Source organism: Callorhinchus milii, unplaced genomic scaffold, assembly GCF_018977255.1.
Source record: "Callorhinchus milii isolate IMCB2004 unplaced genomic scaffold, IMCB_Cmil_1.0 Scaffold5, whole genome shotgun sequence".
NCBI classification, from domain to species: Eukaryota; Metazoa; Chordata; class Chondrichthyes; order Chimaeriformes; family Callorhinchidae; genus Callorhinchus; species Callorhinchus milii.
In genome coordinates, this window is record NW_024704746.1 from 4,445,684 (window position 1) to 4,465,265 (window position 19,582).

General features: G+C 43.6%; 1 protein-coding gene across 2 annotated transcripts; it reads right to left on the bottom strand.

Annotated features, from left to right (window-relative positions):
- Positions 1-1,337: 1,337 nt before the first annotated feature.
- Positions 1,338-19,285, bottom strand: mfsd14a1 (major facilitator superfamily domain containing 14A 1). Of its 2 annotated transcripts, none has more exons than XM_007902917.2 (12): positions 19,144-19,285; positions 17,915-18,010; positions 16,557-16,619; positions 15,400-15,527; positions 14,262-14,376; positions 11,732-11,950; positions 11,072-11,185; positions 8,448-8,519; positions 7,015-7,127; positions 5,417-5,514; positions 4,685-4,848; positions 1,338-3,182 (listed from the first exon to the last, which is right to left on the bottom strand). In XM_007902917.2, exons 1-12 carry the CDS (start codon positions 19,222-19,224, stop codon positions 2,976-2,978), a joined length of 1,470 nt encoding a protein of 489 aa, XP_007901108.1. In that variant the 5' UTR covers positions 19,225-19,285; the 3' UTR covers positions 1,338-2,975. The 2 variants fall into 2 exon arrangements, with proteins under 2 accessions (XP_007901108.1, XP_042191457.1); XM_042335523.1 differs by lacking the exon at positions 19,144-19,285 and adding an exon at positions 18,659-18,998.
- Between the last annotated feature and the right edge of the window lie 297 nt (positions 19,286-19,582).

The window sequence follows — 19,582 nt, forward strand, 5'->3', positions numbered from 1 at the left end:
GAGATCGTCAGTCACTCGGCAAATGGAGAGGTTACGAGAATCATCAGAGTAATGTGTTATGGAATGCCGTCGGGAGCGGTGGCTGAGCTTTCAAAGGGTAACTCGATAAAATTATTTCATCCACATCATCGGCAGTGCTTTTAGCCACTAGTCCCCGAAAACTCTGGAACTCAGCCTTAATTCTCCACCTTTTCCTTCTTCAAATGGCACCTGAAGATCTTCTTCTTCAACTGTGCCAATGGTCATCTCCCCCCTCTCCCTGGCTCAGCGGCAAACTCCATCACAGTTAAACGCTCCAGGATGTGCTACCCTGCGTGAAGGGCACAATACAAATGCAAGTTGTTGTAAAAAGAAAAAAAAGGTACGTGGGTATGGGAAAAGGGTGAGTAAATGGGATCGAAAGATTGCTCTTAAAAGAGCCTATGCAGACCTGATGGCCCGAGTAGTCTTTTGGCTGCAAATTTCTATTGTTCCATCTATGGCTCTGGTTTATTATAGGTATTACTGGCTGCAGCTCGAGCATTTGTCTGACATCAAGTCCGGGCTGAGACTCTCTGTCACCATCTGCTCACCTCACACACTGACTGACCTGCATGGACTCCACCTCAGGGGATCTCTCCACATCACAGAACCAAACCTGTGTCGTCTTTGACTCCCAACTATCTTTCAAGTCTTACACGTGGGCTTTGACTCACCTCTGCATCATTGCCTGCCTCTATCACCCCTACCTCCAGGCTTCTGAAATGCTCATTCACAGCTTCCTGATGTCCAGGCTCAGCTATTTGAACACCCAGCACACCAGACTCCCAGCTTTTCCCTGAACAAGCTGTAGCTCCATGTCCTCTCCTAGGCTGTGAGCCTACCTATCACCCTTAATCTGGTCTCATGGTCTACTGTCAGATCTGCTGGACCACACCAAAAACTTACTGTTGTTCGCTCTCCTCAGCCAAATCCTACTCCAGGCTCACCCTAGATGGAAAAGATAACCCAGGCTCCTCTTCACCACCCATCCTCCCACTATCCTCACCTTCAACTCCCAAATGAGAGGTCTCCAAAATTACAAAGATGCACTGAGCTGCCTGTACTTCCTCTCCACTCATGCCCACATCTTTAATCCAGTCACTTCTTCCTCATGAAACCCATCACCTGGTTTCTCATCTCCTGTCCACCCAATGACTGCTTCTTGCTGCCCGGTAGCTGCTGTCTTCAATCCCACCACACTTTTGCCTCTCCATTTTGAATTGTCATTGAAAGTGAAGCGTACAAGTACATTGATGCTGCTGAGTAATCTATTTTTAGTGAGGAAATCAAACTAAAAAATGAAAATCTAAGTACAACTAATGTAAAATATTTAGTTTTATTGAACTAAACATGAATGACTTATTTACAGTGTGTTAGGTACACATTGTGATAATCATATTACTGGTATTTAAGACATTCTGCTTTGAAACTAGTTTGTTGCAAAATGAAATGGGGAAAAGGGGAAAAATACTGTCTATCATCTCAGGATCCACAATTTTCCAAAAACAAGGTACAAAGGAGAAGAGAATAGAATGAAATGAACATTTTTAGGATTTCCTTTATACATGTATTGGCATTACTTTACACAAAGAAATACAGTACAATGTTTTTGCTCAATTATAACTGCACACAAAAATAGACAATTTCTGAAAATCCATACCTGCCTTACATACACTGCTTCAAATCTGGTTCTGATTAAATCAAAGTTATATGTTTTTTTTACTTTTAGTTACCAAAATATGGTTCATATTAAAAGGCCACAATCTCAAGGGCGAACTCTTAAACCCAAAAAATGGCATTTCAAGGCTTGAAATATTTTAGGTTTTACTCAGGATACTCTGGTTAAAAGATAAAATAAATATAATTTACTCATTACATCAGCTATAAATGCATATAAAAGTGAGACAGAAGAAAAAGGCAGAGAGGAAGGTGGTCTCGATAAACTGTTTAAATTACAAATTGTATCTCAAAAAGGTTGCTAAAGTGAATAAAACCAAGCATTATCATGACAAACCGTTTTTAGACTAGCTTTCTGAGGCAAAATGAAATGAAGCTTCAAACAAAGCACTTGGTCTGCATTCCAGTCAAATATTCGCACCAACATGATTTCCATTGACAGAGATAAGGTCTGAGGTGCATGAATTAAATAGCTGAACGATCAAGAAGCTAGTTTAAAAGTTCTGATGAAACATTCTATAGACGCATTACCAGAAAGAAAAGGATATTTCGTGCAGTGTTTTTATTTCAGATACATTTGTCATGCTGCCTTGGATGATTTTTCTTTCAGATAAACTGGCACCATAGCAGGCTTTTAAGTTTGTATTTAAGTGCATCTACTACATTAAGGCTTACGTATCTAACCACCCTGGATTCCACAGTAATGCTCAAAATAGATGGAACATAAGAGTCATTTGTCCCACTCAGACACAGCATAAGAAGGTCTAGAGACATGTACAGCAGAACCCTTCCAGCATCGGAGTATCGACTGCTCAGTACTGGAATTTAGCCATTCACTAATATCCAATACACCTTAAATTAAAGCAGAACTGTACAAACAAACAAACACTGTGACTAATCTGTACATGGCACAAAATCCAAACACTGTGTCAAAAAAAATGCCATGTTGTTGGGACTTGGAATAATATCTAGTCACAAATCCTCGAACAATCACCACAGTTAAGAAACCTTTCAGAGCGTGTTTTTTTGGTAAATACTTTAGTCATTATGCTTTGTAAAAGCTCAATCAGTTCCAACCTGCAGAGTCCTGGATGTCTTACCTGCTGCTGTCCTTAACAGGATGAATACAATCCTGATTGAATTACCTGATGTCCATATTCAGAAAAACGTGCATCGTTTTTACAGGTTAACACCATAAACAGCCTCTTTTTTCTNAAAAAAATAGGACTCAGCCTCTGAGCTTTCAGTGCTCGGTAGTGGGTCCAGTGGGTCCTGTGTCATACATTAGTGTCCTGGAGTAATGGTTCCTTGGCCTCAGTAGGTGCTTGTGGGTTGTGTGTGTGACCGTGACTGTTGCTGTGTTTCTTCCAGTTACTGGATCGTACAGATGTGTTTGTATGTTCCGGGATAAATAAGGCCACAAGCAAGGCCAGCAGCACTGAGCACGCTCCAAATAAAAATGGTGGTCCTGGAAGTATTGAACTCTAAAAAGACAAAAAGTTACAATGTTTTCTTATGCAACTTTCTTATGCAATTCTTAATACTTAACACGAAAATGTATATGGAAATGAAAAAGTTGTTGTTACGATTATCAATTGAACCACTGAAAATTTACAGTTAACATGAAATAATTATACATAAAACTAATCAAACAGGTCTTGTTGCTAAAATGTTTTAACAGTCAAATCCATCAACGGCTCACAGCTAAGGGCCATTAAATAGGTTGATGTTAGGTGGGATTTAAAGACAAGCAAGGCAAAGGGGTAGAGAGGGGGAGTTGCCGAGGTTAGAGGCACAGTTTGCTGAAGGCTCAAGGTTCGGTGATGTAAGGAGGGGACAAGCACAGAGTGCCTTGACATCTGTTTACCACTCGAGAAACAATTATCTTGGCTGCTGACTCAGATTAATCAGTGAGTGGACAACTCTGATTAAGTCCAATGTTCTCTAGTCGTATCCTATGTAGTTCCCGAGTCTTGGCTCTCGCCAACCTGCACCTAATACTCTCTGGAATTAGATAAGCAGAGTGCGTACTCCCAGGGAGAGAGTGCACATTCCATTCCAGAAACAGAAATTTCCATTTGTTGGTGGCAGTGTGTCAGCCTGGCGCAGTGGTAGTGCTCTCGCCTCGGAGTCAGAAGGTTTGGATTCAACCCCCACATGGGACTTAGAATCACATATTCCAATCAGTGCTGGGAGTGTGTTGTATGATCGGAAGTGCTGTACTTCGGCAGACAGGACGTTAAACCGAGGTCCTGTCTGCCTGTTCAGGTGGACGTTAAAGATCTCATGCACTGTTCAAAAAGTGCAGGGAGTTTCTTCCGGTGTTCTGGGCAACAAATTCTCCAAGTAAAAACTGGTCATTGACTTCATGGCTGTTTGTGGTACATTACCGTGTGCAAACAGGTTGCCACGTTTCGCCCACAAAACACACAGTCAAAACCACTTTACAATATAAAGCGCTTTGAGACACTGGGAACTCGCAGTCTGATTTGGATACTCTTAAGCGTGATGATGGTTTCCACACGTCAGATACCCCGAGACCAAAAAAAAAAGCCTGATTCTAGCAATTAAAAACCCAGATTGATATCCAGTTTGCACTAGAAATGTGAGATATAGGATGTAAGTGTATAATAACCTGATTATAATACTTACATTTGATACTGCACCTTTCAAGCAGAGACCATGTCTCAAAGGGCTTCATAGGATATACTGTAAGATGTTGTGACTGTGTCTTTTGTGGGCAAATGCCTACTCTTGCAAGTTTCAATTACTTGCATCTACGTACAGAATTGGAGCTCAAATTACTCTTGGCTACAAAGCAACCCATCAGTGGGACGACTGATATTTAATAACTAATTTAGAGACAGAAGAATAAATGGCAACTAAATTGATGTTTCTACCTGCCTATTTTCCCTCTCAAGTAATATTGCGTACCCACACCCAGGCCACAAACAAAGCCATCAAGCCACAAATACCTTGTACTTACCTGTTGAGAATGGTTGTGTGTCGTCCGGCTGTCAAGAGATCCCACTTCATTCTCTGGTACTTCAATTAACTCCACATGGAATATATAAAATATAAACCCATACAGAGCTGGTCCCAGGCCGTTACACAGGCCTCGAATCCCCGTGATCATACCTTGAACAACACCTGGAAATAGATTCAAAATGTTTGAATTCAGTTTCTAAATGTTCTGTCAGTAACAATTCCAAGAAGTCGGCTGCTAGACTCTTACTGACATCCAATGTAGTCAAGTTGTGCATGATTTGGAGAAGTTCTACCTGCTCCATTATAGAAAGGGCATCAGAGATAAAGAGAGGATACAGAATAGGTTCACACAGACCATATCAGAGGTAAACAGTTAAAGTTACAGACAAGCTCGAAAATTCAAGTTAAAGGGTATCTAATTGAGATTTTTAAAAGATCTAAACAATTATGAGATGATAAATAGTGATTCTCAATGTGCTGGCATTTCTACAATTTCATGACACCAAACTGAGAGTAGTGGTAAATGCTTTACGTATTTGACACTGCTGAATATTCATTCTTAAAATAATTTCAAATATACTGTCTACAACTGACTTTCGCAAGACATCTCTCAAACACATTTTTAAACAAAAAGTTATGATAACTTTCAAAACCACAGGTGTCCTTATCAAATTTAGAAAAATATGAGTAGGTTCTTGCCAGTTTGTCTGTTTCCACACAATCAACTTACCTTGTTGATCTGGATCAGCATTGCGTGAAACCAAAGCACTGACTGCTGGAAAAGTAATACTGGACATAGCTGCCACAGCGCCTGCTGCCCACATCATCCTGCAATCATTAATATTAGTTACACTGCTTGACAGGATCATACTTTGCTCACTCATATAAGATCAATTGCAAACAATTTAATTAAGTAAACTGGGCAAATTTACATTGGAAAAGGGAAGGTTGAGCGGCGATATGATAAGATGTTTTTTAAGATTCTAAAGGAACTGGATAATGTAGACCATGATAAACTGTTTTATCTTGTCCAGAGAGTAGAACCAGAGGACACGGCCTACAATTGAAGGGGGTTAAATTCAAAACAAATCTGCGGAAACACTATTTCAGTGAGTGATTAGTAAATGTATGTAACAGGCTCCCTAGAGAGACAATGGAAGCAGAAAATATCGATTCTTTCAAAAGCAAATTAAATAAATTTATAATATCGTGAGATATAGTATATAGTTTGAGACATGACATGTGTATGCGACTGCCAGGATGGTGGAAGGCAAACTGGATGGACCTTGGTCTTTTTTGGTATAGCGATTCTTATGTTCTTCATTTTTCGCAAATGTAAGAATGAATGACACTGTTTATTAAAACACTGTCAAAGAGGTCAAACCATAATCAGGTTTCTTTCAATTTTCTTTGGTTAGCCATATGTCTGATACAAACAGAAACAAATCGGCATGCTTAACAGGATGTGAACTAGACTGAGTTCCAATTATGCATGCTACCTGATAACAACTTGGATTTACATAGCAATCATTATATAGGATAACATCTCAAAAGTACTTCAATCCACACATGGAAATCACTCTTCGTTTGGAGTGCTGCATCTGCTCTCTTCCCCAGAGGGATGTACCCTGCTTACCTAATTACAGAAAGCATTTGTTGCAGGTTGGCAAGGACGAAGGATTGGGGACCCCAGAATGTGCATTAAGAGTATTGCTGAAGTTTAACTAGCTAATCTGTGACCACAGCTGCTCCCTCAGTTCAGAAAACACTGGCCTGATTCACCTCCCCACAGACTCAATCCCACCAGCAGTGGGTGAGATTTCAGCCATTCTGCTCCTTCTCTGGGACTCCATCTGTCACGTTCCCCCTCCCTCACGTCCTTCAAAACTTGCCCAAAGACCAATCCTTCGACCACATTTCCGATCACCTTTCTCCAACCCCCCCCACCAGTGAGCCTGGGTTTCTAGTCCGTTGGGTGAAGTGCTTTGAGATATACTCCTAATGTGAAAGTGCTGTATAAAATGTCAATTGTTAACTATTGCAAACACTGTCTGGCAAAATTCCCTCTACCTTGTCCAGCTAGGATCACAACCTACATTAGGGCTTTGGCCTGCAGGATCAACAGAAGTTGAGTGGGGAAATGCCAGTGACTCTCCAAGTCCTACCAACAAGACAAGTTGGCCAGTCTGTCATTAACAGTGCCTTAAAATAACAGAACCACTTGGCTCAAGATCAGGACTAACAATGGCAGAGGATTGACTGATTCCTTCCGAGCATTTATAATATGAATATTGATACACTCATGAGAAAAATTCTTGATATACATACCAGGGCTCAGAGCCAAAGCCATAACAGCCCAATTGTAACATCTGGAAACCCAAACCGAGCAGAATAGTCTTCTTGTTACCAATTGATCTCATCAGCAAACTTAGAACAGCAGTCTTAAAGAGAAATTTAGTGAACATTTAGAAAACTGCTTTAGTGCAATTTCTACATTAAACATTGTCCAATCGTGTGTTGCAGAATTTCCAAAGCCTATTGTTTCACTGGGTTTATGAATTTCCATTCACACCAAAGTGTAAGTGAAACAAGCATGTTCAGTTTTTTCTTACCTCCGCCACATTCACTCTAAATCCCTCCATGGTTTTGTCCAATCTACCTCTAAAACTCTACCAACCCACCCGCTCCCTCCCCTCAGCGGGATTGGCCTGCTTCACATCCCCTGGCCTGACCATTGGTGGTCGGAGCTTCAGCCTTTTTGTCCTCACTCTCTGGAACTCTACTCCTCCCTTCGCCTTGCCCATTCTCTTGGCATCTTCAAGGATGTCGCAAGTCCTTCCTCTTTGACCACAGCTTCAGTCATCTTCCCCCCTTTCGCCCTCAACCCTCCCAAACCCCAGCTTGGGTGCAAACCTCGACTGTCTAGCGCCTCGGGATATCCTTCCCATATGAAAGACAATTTTGCTTGAGTAAACAAAACACAATAATAATTATTACATTTTCAAGTCATCAAAATGCCCAAAGCTCTTCACAGAATTGAGTGGAATGATTGATGTAGGTTTGCAATGTTAGTGTTGATGTTCATCCTCTTTCCCTCCACAGTATTGAATAGCACTTTGAAGCTCCTAAACTTGAAGTTCAATGAATAAAACAAAACCCCAATTTGCAAATTTCTGGTCAGGTTTCTCGATTGTACCTAGGAGAAAGCAGTGGACCAGGCTCCAGAAGCGCATCACTGGGTACAGTGATGCACCAAACTACGTTCCCCGATTACCCCAGTCCTTGCCAGACTGCACTGGCTGCCTATCCCAGAGAGGATCGATTTCAAGATCCCTCCACTCCTCTGCACCCCCCGACCTTTCTGACCTCCTCTCTTCTCAAACAGCACCCATTGCCTTCGATCCTCCGGGTCTGGCCCCCTCCTCATCCTCCGCTCCACCCTCGGCGGCCGTGCCTTCAGCCACTCTGCCCCTAGGCTCTGGAATTCCCTTCCTCACTCCCTTCACCTCACCACCTCTCTTCCTACTTTCAAGTCCCTTCTGAAGACCTTTCTTTTCAACCGCGCCATTGATCACCTTCCCCCCCCTCCCTCGGTCCTGGGATTCCTTACTGTGAAGCGCTCTGAGACGCCTTCCGGCGTGGAGGGCACTATATAAATCCAAGTTGTTGTTGTACAGCTGGAATCGACAGTAATCAGTTGAAGTGGACTATGAATGGTAATAAAGCTGCACCTGGGTAAAGGTAGAAAATCATAAATGTACCTGGGCAACAATGGAGAGGATGCCAAGAACTGCTATGAAGGCAGCCACGCTTTCTGATGAAAATCCCATGACCTGTTCAAAACAAAAAGTCAGCTGCCTTCAATTTCATAACTGAACAAAAATCAACTTTTGTTACAACATAACATAGGAACAAGGGTAGATGTTATTAAATATAGCTAGGCAGTTCAGTTACTTTATAATTCGGTGCAAATTCATTTTCGGATAAACAATCCCAGGTATAAATTAATTTGGTCAATTGATGTCATACAGTTTGAAACAGAAACTCTATGAAAGTATCTATCTCTGAGCATCTAAGTCAAGGCAACCCTGTTATAACTCTGGTCTTTACTTGCTCTCTCTCAGTCGTAAGTTTCCTAACTCTTTATTTAATTGCCCTTTTGAACTCTATCTGTTCCTAATACCTTATCGTTCACTACATTCAGACAGAATATCCCACAAATTTGACATATAATTCACACAAAAGTGGGCAAAAGCTCTCCACCTGTCTTCTTTTACAACAGCAAGATTACATTTGTATAGCGCCTTTCGGAAGGACGTCCCAGGGCGCTGGACAGAGTACAGCATTTCAGACCTGAGCTGCGGTTGGGGGGTGAAGGGAGGGGAGGGGGGGTGGCCGATGGCATGGTCGAAGAGGAGGGTCTTGAGGCGGGACTTGAAGGAGGCTAAGGAGGGTCGAGGCGGAGTGACTGGGGGATGGAATTCCAGAGGTTGGGGGCAGAGTGGCTGAAGGCTCTCCCGCCAATGTGGGGCAGGTGGGTCGGGAGATGTGGAGCAGCCAGAGCCGGCTGAGCGGAGGGAATAGGCATGTTGGTAGGGGGTTAGGAGGTCGCAGAGTAGGGTGGGGCGAGGCCATGAAGGGTTTTGTAGGTGAGGACCAGGATCTTGAACTGGATCCTCTGAAGGATAGGGAGCAAGTAGAGTTGGGGAAATGGGGTCACGGAGTTTGGTGCGGGAGAGGACACGGGCTGCAGAGTTCTGGATTATCTGCAGCCTGTGGAGGGAGGAGTTGGGAAGGCCGACAAGCAGGGCGTTTGTATAGCGAGCCTGGAGGTGATGAGGGCATGAACAAGAGGTTCAGTGGCTTGAGGGGTGAGGTAGAGGCGGAGTCGGGCGATGTTATGGAGGTGAGGGCAGGCAGAGCGGGTCATGGCTTGAATGTGAGGGAGAAAAGACAGTTGAGGGTCGAACAAGACACCTAGGTTCCTGACTGGCTTGGTGAATTGAAATGTGCAACCATGGAGGTTGATGTTGCCAGAGCCTGAGCTGCTGACGTGAGCCAATCAGGAAGGTCTCAGTCTTGTTCACATTCAACTGTAGGAAATTTGTCCTCATCCAGGACTTGATGTCCAACAGGCAGTCTGTCAGGACAGCAGTGGTCCTGGAGTTGAGGGTGGAGGCAGAAAGATAAGAGTTGGGTGTCGTCCGCATACATGTGTAAGTTGACCCCATGTCTGCGGATTATGTCACCACGGCGGAGCATGTAGTTATTAAAGAGGAGAGAGCCAAGGACAGAGCTCTGGGGGACGCCAGATGTGACATTGCGGGTGCTGGAGGAGAAACCGTTAGAAGCAACGAATTGGAGACGGTGAGAGAGATAGGAATCGAACCAGGCAAGGGCAGATCCGTGAAGAATGAGTAAAGCGGAGAGGCGGTGTATGAGGATGGAGTGGCCGACAGTGTCGAAGGCGGCAGATAGATCGAGGAGGACGAGGAGGCAGAGGGAGCCCTGATCACAGATGTTCAGAACGTCATTAGTGACTTTGATCAGGGCCGTTTCTGTGCTATGGGCAGTGCGGAAGCCGAATTGGAGGGGTTCAAAGAGGGAATGGCAAGAGAGTAAGGAGCGGAGCTGGGACGCGACGACTCGTTCCAGGACCTTGGAGAGGAATGGGAGGTTAGAGATGGGACGGTAGCCAGAGAGGTGGGATGGGTCCAGGGAAGGTTTTTTCAGGATGGGGATGATGATGGATGTTTTTAGGGGGGGCGGGAATTGAGGGAGGGCCAGAAGGTGGAGCTGGGAAACAAGGGGAGACATGGGGATGGGATCGAGGGAGCAGGTGGTGGGTTTGAGTTTGCAGACAGTCGTGGTGAGGAAGGAGGGAGAGAGAGGGTGGGTGGGTCATAAAGGAGAGGTGATGTGGGGGTGGCTGTGGACGGGGCTGAGGTGGCTGAACGTATACCCTCGATTTTAGATTCGAGGAAGTCCAGCATCTCCTCACAGTTGGATTTTGAGGAGAGGATGGGCGAGGTATGGGAAGGTGGATGGAGGAGATGGTTAGTGGTGGAAAAGAGAAGCCAGGGGTTGTCCTTTGCTTCCAAGATAACCTTGGAGGAGAAGGAGGATTTGGCGGAGGCAAGAGTGCAGCGGGAGGTCTTGGTGTGGTGAAGCCAAATCTGCCGATGGACCGTTAGTTTGGATTTGGTCCAGGCGCATTTGGCCTTGAGGGAACGGAGATGGCTGGTGTACCAGGGGGATGTACGGGAGTATGAGGCAATACCACACAATACCACACAATATCTATCAACCTCCCCTACCAACAAAATTGTTTGTTTCAGCATCCAATTAAAAACTTGTGAAAGATTTTACCAAATGGTATTCCTACCTGTCTGAGGTACAGAAAGAAGCTGGAATACTGGCCTGCCTCTGGGAGGTAGGAGAGAAAAACTGTAATACACATCAGGAGAACTGTTGAATCTTGGCCAACTTTCTTGAGAGACTGGAGTACAAAAATAAATGATAATCAGCACAGTTATATGAAAGAGAATATGATGCATCTAGTAACAGTTTCAGCAGACTATTGGTCTATCTAGCTCCCCTTCTATAAAATATGGACCATCAAGACTGACAATATTTTGTCAAATCTGCTGCGATTAAGTGGAAGTAGTTAAAGCTCAAGTAAATACAGTATGATCTTTATAAACAATGACTGGAGTCAATTTATAGCCATGTACATGTGCAAAACTTGCACTAGAATTTGTGGGATTGTTGGCCAGGAGAAACTCTCTTCTCTTTTCGAATAGTGACATGGGATCTTTAACATCCACCTGAACAGGCACAGATGGGAACCTCAGTTTAACTTCTCATCCAAAGGTCAGATGGGGTTTTACTGCAGTTATTTCTTAGCCATTGTTCCCTTAAAACATTTAGATAAAAAGATCTGAAACTCAATGCTGTAGTTCAAGTTAATCATAATCCCCATGGCTAAATTTTAACACTTTTGATTCCTTACAGAAATCAGCATTAGTAAAGTGGTTACACTCACCGCAAATGGGTCAGCTTGCTCCCAGGATATGGGAGCTCCCCAAGAGGCTGGCCGCATTTTCTCTGGCAGTGATTCTGGTACAGCCACCAGAATAAAACAGATATCGAGTAGCGCAATAGCTGTGGCCAGGATAACCACGAGGCTGTCTCCATAAACCCGCCCCAGATATGCACCAATGGCTGGGCTGGTAACTAAGCTTGCAGCAAACGTTGCAGACACCTAATATAAGACAACAGAAATTAATACATTCTGAACATAGAAACATATTGTGAATAAAACAATCTTAAACTTTGAAACATATTTCAATCTGATGAAATGCAATTACTATAGATGATTAAAACCTTTCAGATCACATAACAGAGGTACATAACTCATTTTAGAAAACCTAGTAGTGAAGAAAAGACAAACTCAGATGGTCAGGGTTGATTATTGGTGAAAACCCCCAAAAAGTAAACAAAGTAATCTGCATATTTCTTGGTTAAACAATACATGAAAGCATTTTACATTGTCAAACCTTTACCAATTAAGTGCCATCATGTCTAAGTGAAGAATTGGCATTCACGTACAAGTTTTAAACAGAAAATGGTAATTCAAGTATAATATTTTACTTTGTTTTTCATAAAGGACACTTTGTCAGCATTAGTTTGGTTCAGTTAGCAACACTCTCACTTCACTGGTCAGAGGGTTGTAGATATTGGCAAGGTGACAGTTTTCAAATGAGACATTAAACCCAATTTCCATCTGGTCTGTTCAGGTGGACATTAAAGATCCTGCCACACTTTTCAAATAGATGAATCTGCTGGATTCTCTGTGTGACTGTCTTAAAACTGCCCTTCAGAATCCTAAACACGTCCTCTTGTCCTGCTGCAATGGAAAGCGTTTTACTAGGTTTACTTTTCAATCCTATTTAGTATTTTGTATATATTTAGGAGCCACCTAACACAAAGAAACTGCTTCAACTATTCACTTAAGAGCACAAGAAGGAAATGTCCGTCTGCTCCTCTCCAATCCCAATGAGTCTGGGCAACACCCAATCCCAAGTGTGAAGGTCAGTGCAATATAACAGAATGCTGCTTATCTGTGCACTAACTATCCACATTTAGTAATAATTATTATTACATTTCATAAAGGGCCTTTTCAAATTGAGAGAATGACTCAGAGCAATGCCACTATGAACCATCAACACAGAAGCGTATTTATTCAGTAATTTATCAGAGACAAGGAGAGGTAAAGAGAGAATCAGAGAAATGGAGTCTGAGAGAGAGAGACTCAGAGAGAGAAAGGGAGAGAGCGATTGAGAGTGAGTTGGAGATGGGGTGTAAGAGAGACTCAGAGACAGGGAGAGAGCGAAAGAGAGACTCAGAGTTTGGGGTGGGGGAAGCAAAATCAAAGTGAATGAGGGAAAATGATAGAAACAACAACCACATTATATTTGTATAGCGCCTTTCACGTCGGGAGGAGGTCCCAAGGCACTGGACAGTGTACAGGATTTCAATAAACGATAGACAATAGACGAGATAGAAAGTAAAAGAGCAAAAGAATAACTGTATAACTCCTAATGTTTTAGATAGCGCTGTAGCGAGTTTATATTTTGCATGATGCCATTATCGGGACTGTTTTCATATCAACAATGCAAACAACCCAATTAGCCGGCTCTCTACTGTATGTTGATCTAAAATCAAGAGGATTCAGCTTCAAGGACAGATTACTTCAATGGTGTTTCACAGTTTTGTAAGTTCATCATCGCACATTATTCTGAAATACAATGAAACTCTGATAACTAGTCTCTGAGATAAATAATCAAACCGCATATAACTAGCCTCCATTACTATACTCCATTACGTCCGCTTGGTTCTTCTTTCTTACTGCCATCCCCACCTCCTCTCCCTCCTGTAGCTTCCCTCTGTTCCAGCCTGGGAATTCTACCTGGGTTAATCGTGGCACTATGCAATTGTCCAACAGCAGCCATCCTGACTGCTCCATCCCCCATTACCCCCGAAAGGGCTACCAGCTGCAGCACCCAGGAATGAACCTCTCTTCCCTCATCCACATTCCCACCCTTCCTGTTAATCCTTCTCCTTCCTCGCCCCACACCACCGTCCTGCAAACTCCTCTGCTGCACGTCCCCTTCGTGTTGCCCTACAAAATGTCCACACTCTCTCCAACAAAGCCCTCACCGCCCACAACCTCATTGTCAACAAAAACGTTTGACATCTTCGTCCTCACAGAAACCTGGATCATCCCAGACTACACTTTCCTTCTCTTGTTTCCAACACCCAGCACCTTAGGACATCCTCTCAACGTGAAAATGCGGTTTATAAATGCAATTTGTTGTTGTTGTCTTCACTCCCTCAAAATCTCCACTCTTTGAGTACTTTGTACTTTCAAGATACTGCATTTTGGATAATAAATCAACTCTGATAAATAGTATTTGAGCCATTTCCCTTGGGGGTGATAAGTTATCAGAGTTTCACTGTGTTTACAGGTGCCCCTCTTTGGAATGTTAAGTGTATTAAACAGCTTCACATACCAGTCCATAGGCCATGCTTCTTTCATGCTCCTGGGTTATGTCAGCCACATAAGCAAACACCACAGAGAAGGTTACAGCAAGTACACCAGACACGGAGATAACTGCAAAATACCACCTAGAAGGTAGGAAAACAGCAAATATTATAAGGAATGTTTGTATGAATATAAATATAGAATGAGGTGAGCGAACCCCAAACTAGGTCCCACTGGATCTATTACATATATTATTAATGTTAGTCCTTTCAGCCACTACAACCAAACCTCTGAACTCACTGCCTCAATCTCTATGCTTTGCTCCCGTTCATATCCGAAGACTTTCCTCTTCAACCATGCCTACAAGTCACTTTCCTTTCTCCCCAGCTCAGCGTTAAGCTGCACCAATGTTCAGCTCCAAGATGCTATCCTACATGAAGGGCACTAAATAAATATAAATGTTGTTGTTGAATCTTCTGAGAGGTTATCCTTCCTGTCTCAACTTTTTCCTACTTTATTATTTCATTATTGAAGCATAAACATTCACACAATGCATATTCAGGTTATAGCAAATTATGTTTCAGGAACAAATATTTCAGCCAGTAGCAAATATATGGCCAATAACAAACAAGTGGCAGTACTGAGCCACCAACCCCACAACACTGTGTTTCTCAACGCCACACATCATTGCGTTAGGCAACTGCACACAGCCCCAGTAACTTCTTATAATTCTATCTGCCTTTGGATGAATCTCAACTTCCTTCCATTAAATCCTTTACACTCTTTTGGTTCTGTCTATTGCTCATTCGGTTACAGCATTAGTGGTCAACATTTCAGCCATCATGCTCTCTGAAACTCTCTTCTAAAAACTGTCCATCTTTATCCTTCTCTCGTAGACTTTAAAACCCTATCAAGGCGCATTGAATTGGTGGCAAAGTAATCTTGACCCTTCATTGCATGGGCAATTATCAGCTGCAGTAACAAAGTACCACATGTGTACTTACTGGCTGCAGTGAATTATGCATGCATGTAGATTATTGATTAAATCATGTTTTATATGATCTGCAGTTTGCCTGCAACTGGGACTTCACGTAAATCATATTAAACGTTATGGTCCCAATTGATATGGCTTATGGGAGTTTCACTGTATTTCCGTATATACTTACCATGGACTGATCTTCATTAATGGAATAGGAGCACAGGTGAAAAACACAGTTAGCAGCAAAAAAGACTTTCGGCCCCATACATCAGAGAGTGCACCTATCAAGGGTGCGCTCAAGAATGACAGTAATCCCTACAGAAATAGAACAATTAAAAAAATGCTCTTAGTTAATTCATTCCAATGAAATGATTTAAAACAAAATCAGGTTATGAGCTGCAATATTGCACATTCAAAATCATTTGTCAGAAACCTGACTTCACCTAAAGAGGAGAAATAATAAAGGGTAAGTATGGGAAATGGGCAGGAGAACGGGTCTAAACAATTAGCTAATTTAGACACGGCATGGATGACCAAATGAGATAATAGATAATGGTAATACTGTGATGTATGTACATGGAGTTTCAGAAAGTTTTTAATAAGTTGCTGTACAACAGTATTGTTATGTCACAATGACCAGAACTGGACGCAGCACTCACAGGTGCACTATATAACATGGGCATGATTTCCGGATCTGAACTTAAATGATATGTAATACAGCATCATATCTATCTCACATTGTTTCGACATGATAAGTGACAAGCTAATTAACAACACGTTTCTTTTTTCACCAGGCAAGCTCTACGTGACTGTTTGCTAACCAATCTCTTCCCTGGGACCCTGGAGCATAAGTCAGGTTTCAAGAGATTTCAACCTCTTCAAACTATGTTTATCCACTTTGGTACAGCATGTACACAGCCCAAAGCTCACCCCCTCATCAAACTCTGTACATCTTCCAGTTTTTCTTAAACCTCATAATTTTTGGTAAATTTCTGACGAATTGGTTCTTTGGAAGGTCCTTCTGCTGTACGCTTCATTGTTTTTAAAGGATGTCCTTTTCTCCTAGCATGGTTTATTCTTGAGTATTAGCCCCATTCAGTCTAAGTCATTAAGCATAGTAGCTAAATTCAGCCTTTTTTTTGTAATTTAACTTACATTTAATGTCTGCCCAGGACACTTCTCAATTTAAGCAACTGGAATTATTTTAATTTTCATATTAATAACAAGACTTTTTACTTGCATTAGCTAAAGGTTAAACATTTCAATATAAATGAACATATAAATGTCACTGGTTTATGGCATTAACACTTTATAAAAAATACATTGCATCAATCTTGTACTTACTTTCACTCCCTGAATTAAGCCATTCATCAAAAATGTGTGCTTGGGAAAGGTCTCATGCAAAACCTAGAAATATCAGAAAAGCAATATTAGAATGTTTGATATAGTAATCATTTAATCTCCCCTCCCACATCAGGACTTTATAATATATGAATGTATGAGAGAAAGCAGAGAGATGGGGGAAGTGAGAGCAGCGTATTGTGGTTTAATGAAAGTACAAATGATCGGAACCTCCCTCGGCCATCATGGAAGAGGAAACCAAGGACAGACACCAAGCGCCGGGCCGTGCTGTTTCCTTACAGCAAGCTTCCTCTTTCCCCAGTGAAAAACTCCTCTATGGCCTTCATTTCCCTCCACTCCCCACCCTAACTGCCATTTCCCAACCTGGAAAGAAATTTAAATAAATATGATGTGGCCCCTTAATAATGTGGTAGTTGAGGTTCATAAAATCTCAAATTGTACTGCAAGTCACACTTATGCATAGTAATGTCACTAATCACAGGACCTATGACATCTCTGCGACGTGGGAAGAAAGCAGGTCAGTTTTCATATTAAACATGGACAATTTCTAAGGCATCAGGTCGCTGCTGACATCACTTCCAGAAGGCCTATGCTATTTGTCCACATTTTTGGTCATAATCCTTGCATTTGATGCATGTCGTTGAGACATCTCAAACTCCTTCACATAATATACTGTAAAGTGAATTGCCTGTATATTTTGTGGGCGAAACATGGCAACCAATTGTGCACAACAGTGTCCCACAAATAGTCAAGTATTGAATGACCAAATTATTGGGTGGGTTTTAAAGGGATTATTACCCCTGGAAAACAATCCACCAATTGACTAACAAACCAGGTTCCTAATTACTGCAAGGTAAACAGAGGTGTATGAAGTAAGAAAATTTGCCTAAGGTTTCACCCTGCTCGGGAATCAAGCGCGGGTCCTTTTGTTGCGAGGCGAGTGCTCTAACCAATACTCTACAGGACTTTGAAATGTCCTTCAGACGTGAAAGGTGTTATATAAATGTAAATTGCATTGTAAAACAGCTCAATAATGAAGTGTATTATAATGGGCCTGGACTGGATTTCAAAACTAAAATTAAATAGTTTGAAGAAACAGCAGAGGAGAAAGAGTGAAGTAGATTGTTCCAGTGGGGAGGTTGGTGCTGGCAGCTGGCAATGGCTTTCCAATGCCTCAAAAGCAAAATGGCTAATCGGTTAAAAAGATTACTCATCGTTTCCCATTACAATAGAACTGACCTGATATGGATAAGTCTGATCAACAAATTGAAAAAGTTTAGCAATCTTCAGTTAGGTTTCATCAAGTCATTTTAGTTATGAACAGTGCATTAAGAACTTACCCCCAGGGTCGGTGCAGTTAGCAGACCCCAAGCAAAAAACTCCAGAAAGATTACGATCACCGCATGGTAAACACTCGGTGCACCGATTCCTTGGGGCTAGATTAAAACAAACACTCGACATAGCAATTGAAAATTACATCTAAACCCCCAAACCTCTGAAATCCTTTTGCCCGCACTCTCTCCAACTTCAAAACCCACTTTAAGATCTATCTTTGCGACCTTGCTTCGTAGCCCCACCTCCAGTTTCGACTCTCAGTCACCTGTGTGAAGCACTTTGGGACATCTTCATGACATGAAAGGCACCTATTGAAATGAAAATCGCTGCTGTAGAGGAAATTAACCACAAAGGTTGGGACCAACTGTCAGAGGTGCCGTCAGCTGAGACTCTGCGAGTCCAGGTCCTCACGTGGGGCTTGAACCGACAATCTTTTAACTCGGAGGCAAACGCGCCAGACTGATAGGCTCTGTGGAGTCCCCAAGCCTCGGCTCCTGCCAACCTGGGCCCAGTACTCTCCGCGATTAGGCAAACAGGATGCGCCCCTCCAGGGAGAGCGTACGCATTCCCTTACGATAAATATTTCCGGAAATCCCGCGTGCACGCGGGACACGTGAAATCCTCAAGCTCGGTTTGGATGCTCTTCCGCGCGGTGATGGGTTTCCGCCCGCGTCAAGACACTCCCCGACACGAAAAAAAACACACACACACACACACACACTGGAATTGGAAGCGAAAACAAGTCCCACATTAACAAAACAGTCGTCATCTTCAGTTTCGAACAGTTCCACTCTTGGGTTGGTCCCCCACACACACCCGCCTTCACCTCCTCTGCTCTGACCTGACACCTTCCTCTTCATGTCGAAGCTTCCCCACTTCCTTTCAGTTAACGATCCCTCTCCCCAGCCCTCTGCTCGGGTCGGCCTCAGACACACCGCAAGAGCAGCGTTAAACACTTCCGATTCCCACATCACTAACGTTCCCCACATGTGCGCCGAATTAAACAACAGCGATCCGGAAAAACCCACAGGGATCGCAGATCGCGCCGAAACTTGAAGCTGTCACTGAACCGCGGCAACTTGTGGCCCAACGGAGCCGCCTGAGGCCCCGCCGCCGTGAGGGCTGAGCCGGGAGCCCGGGACCCGAGGCCGGGCCGAGGCAGCTCCGGCTGGAGTCGCCGTCGCTGCTCGGCTCCCCCGCCCCCCCCACCGCTCACCGCCGCCCCCGCACTCACCGTCCCGCCGTCTTTAATGATGATTTTCTTGGCCAACATCAGGCTCCGGTGAACCCGCTTCTTCTTCTTGGCCTCAATCATGGCGGCATCGCGCAGCCCCGACGCTCAACCAACGCGCTCTCGCCCGGCGCGCTCCCGCCGCCCACACAGCGCAGCGCGCTCCCGCCCGGCGGCCGGGCCCCGCCCTCACCGCTGCCATGGCGACCGCGCGCGCGGCACGAATTCCATTGGTCCGTCAGGATCACGTGATTATCACCCGGCGTTACCTCGGCTCACTCGGTGCTGAGCATGCGCCGACACTGCAGCTGCAGCGCCGCCTACCGGCAGCTCCTCCTGCAAACACCAGACCCACCATCCTGGTCCATACCTCCCCCACGTCAACAACAATTTGCATTTATATAGCGCCCCCTCACGCAGGATAGCGACCCAGAGCGCTTTC

Excerpts from the sequence above, each read along its gene's own strand:
- mfsd14a1 (XM_042335523.1), bottom strand. The coding sequence starts at position 18,898 with ATGTGGGGAACGTTAGTGATGTGGGAATCGGAAGTGTTTAACGCTGCT. Across the intron at positions 7,128-8,447 it reads TCCTCTCCATTGTTGCCCAG|ACTGCTGTTCTAAGTTTGCT; the intron begins GTACATTTATGA and ends TTTCTCTTTAAG. Across the intron at positions 3,183-4,684 it reads CACACAACCATTCTCAACAG|AGTTCAATACTTCCAGGACC; the intron begins GTAAGTACAAGG and ends TTGTCTTTTTAG.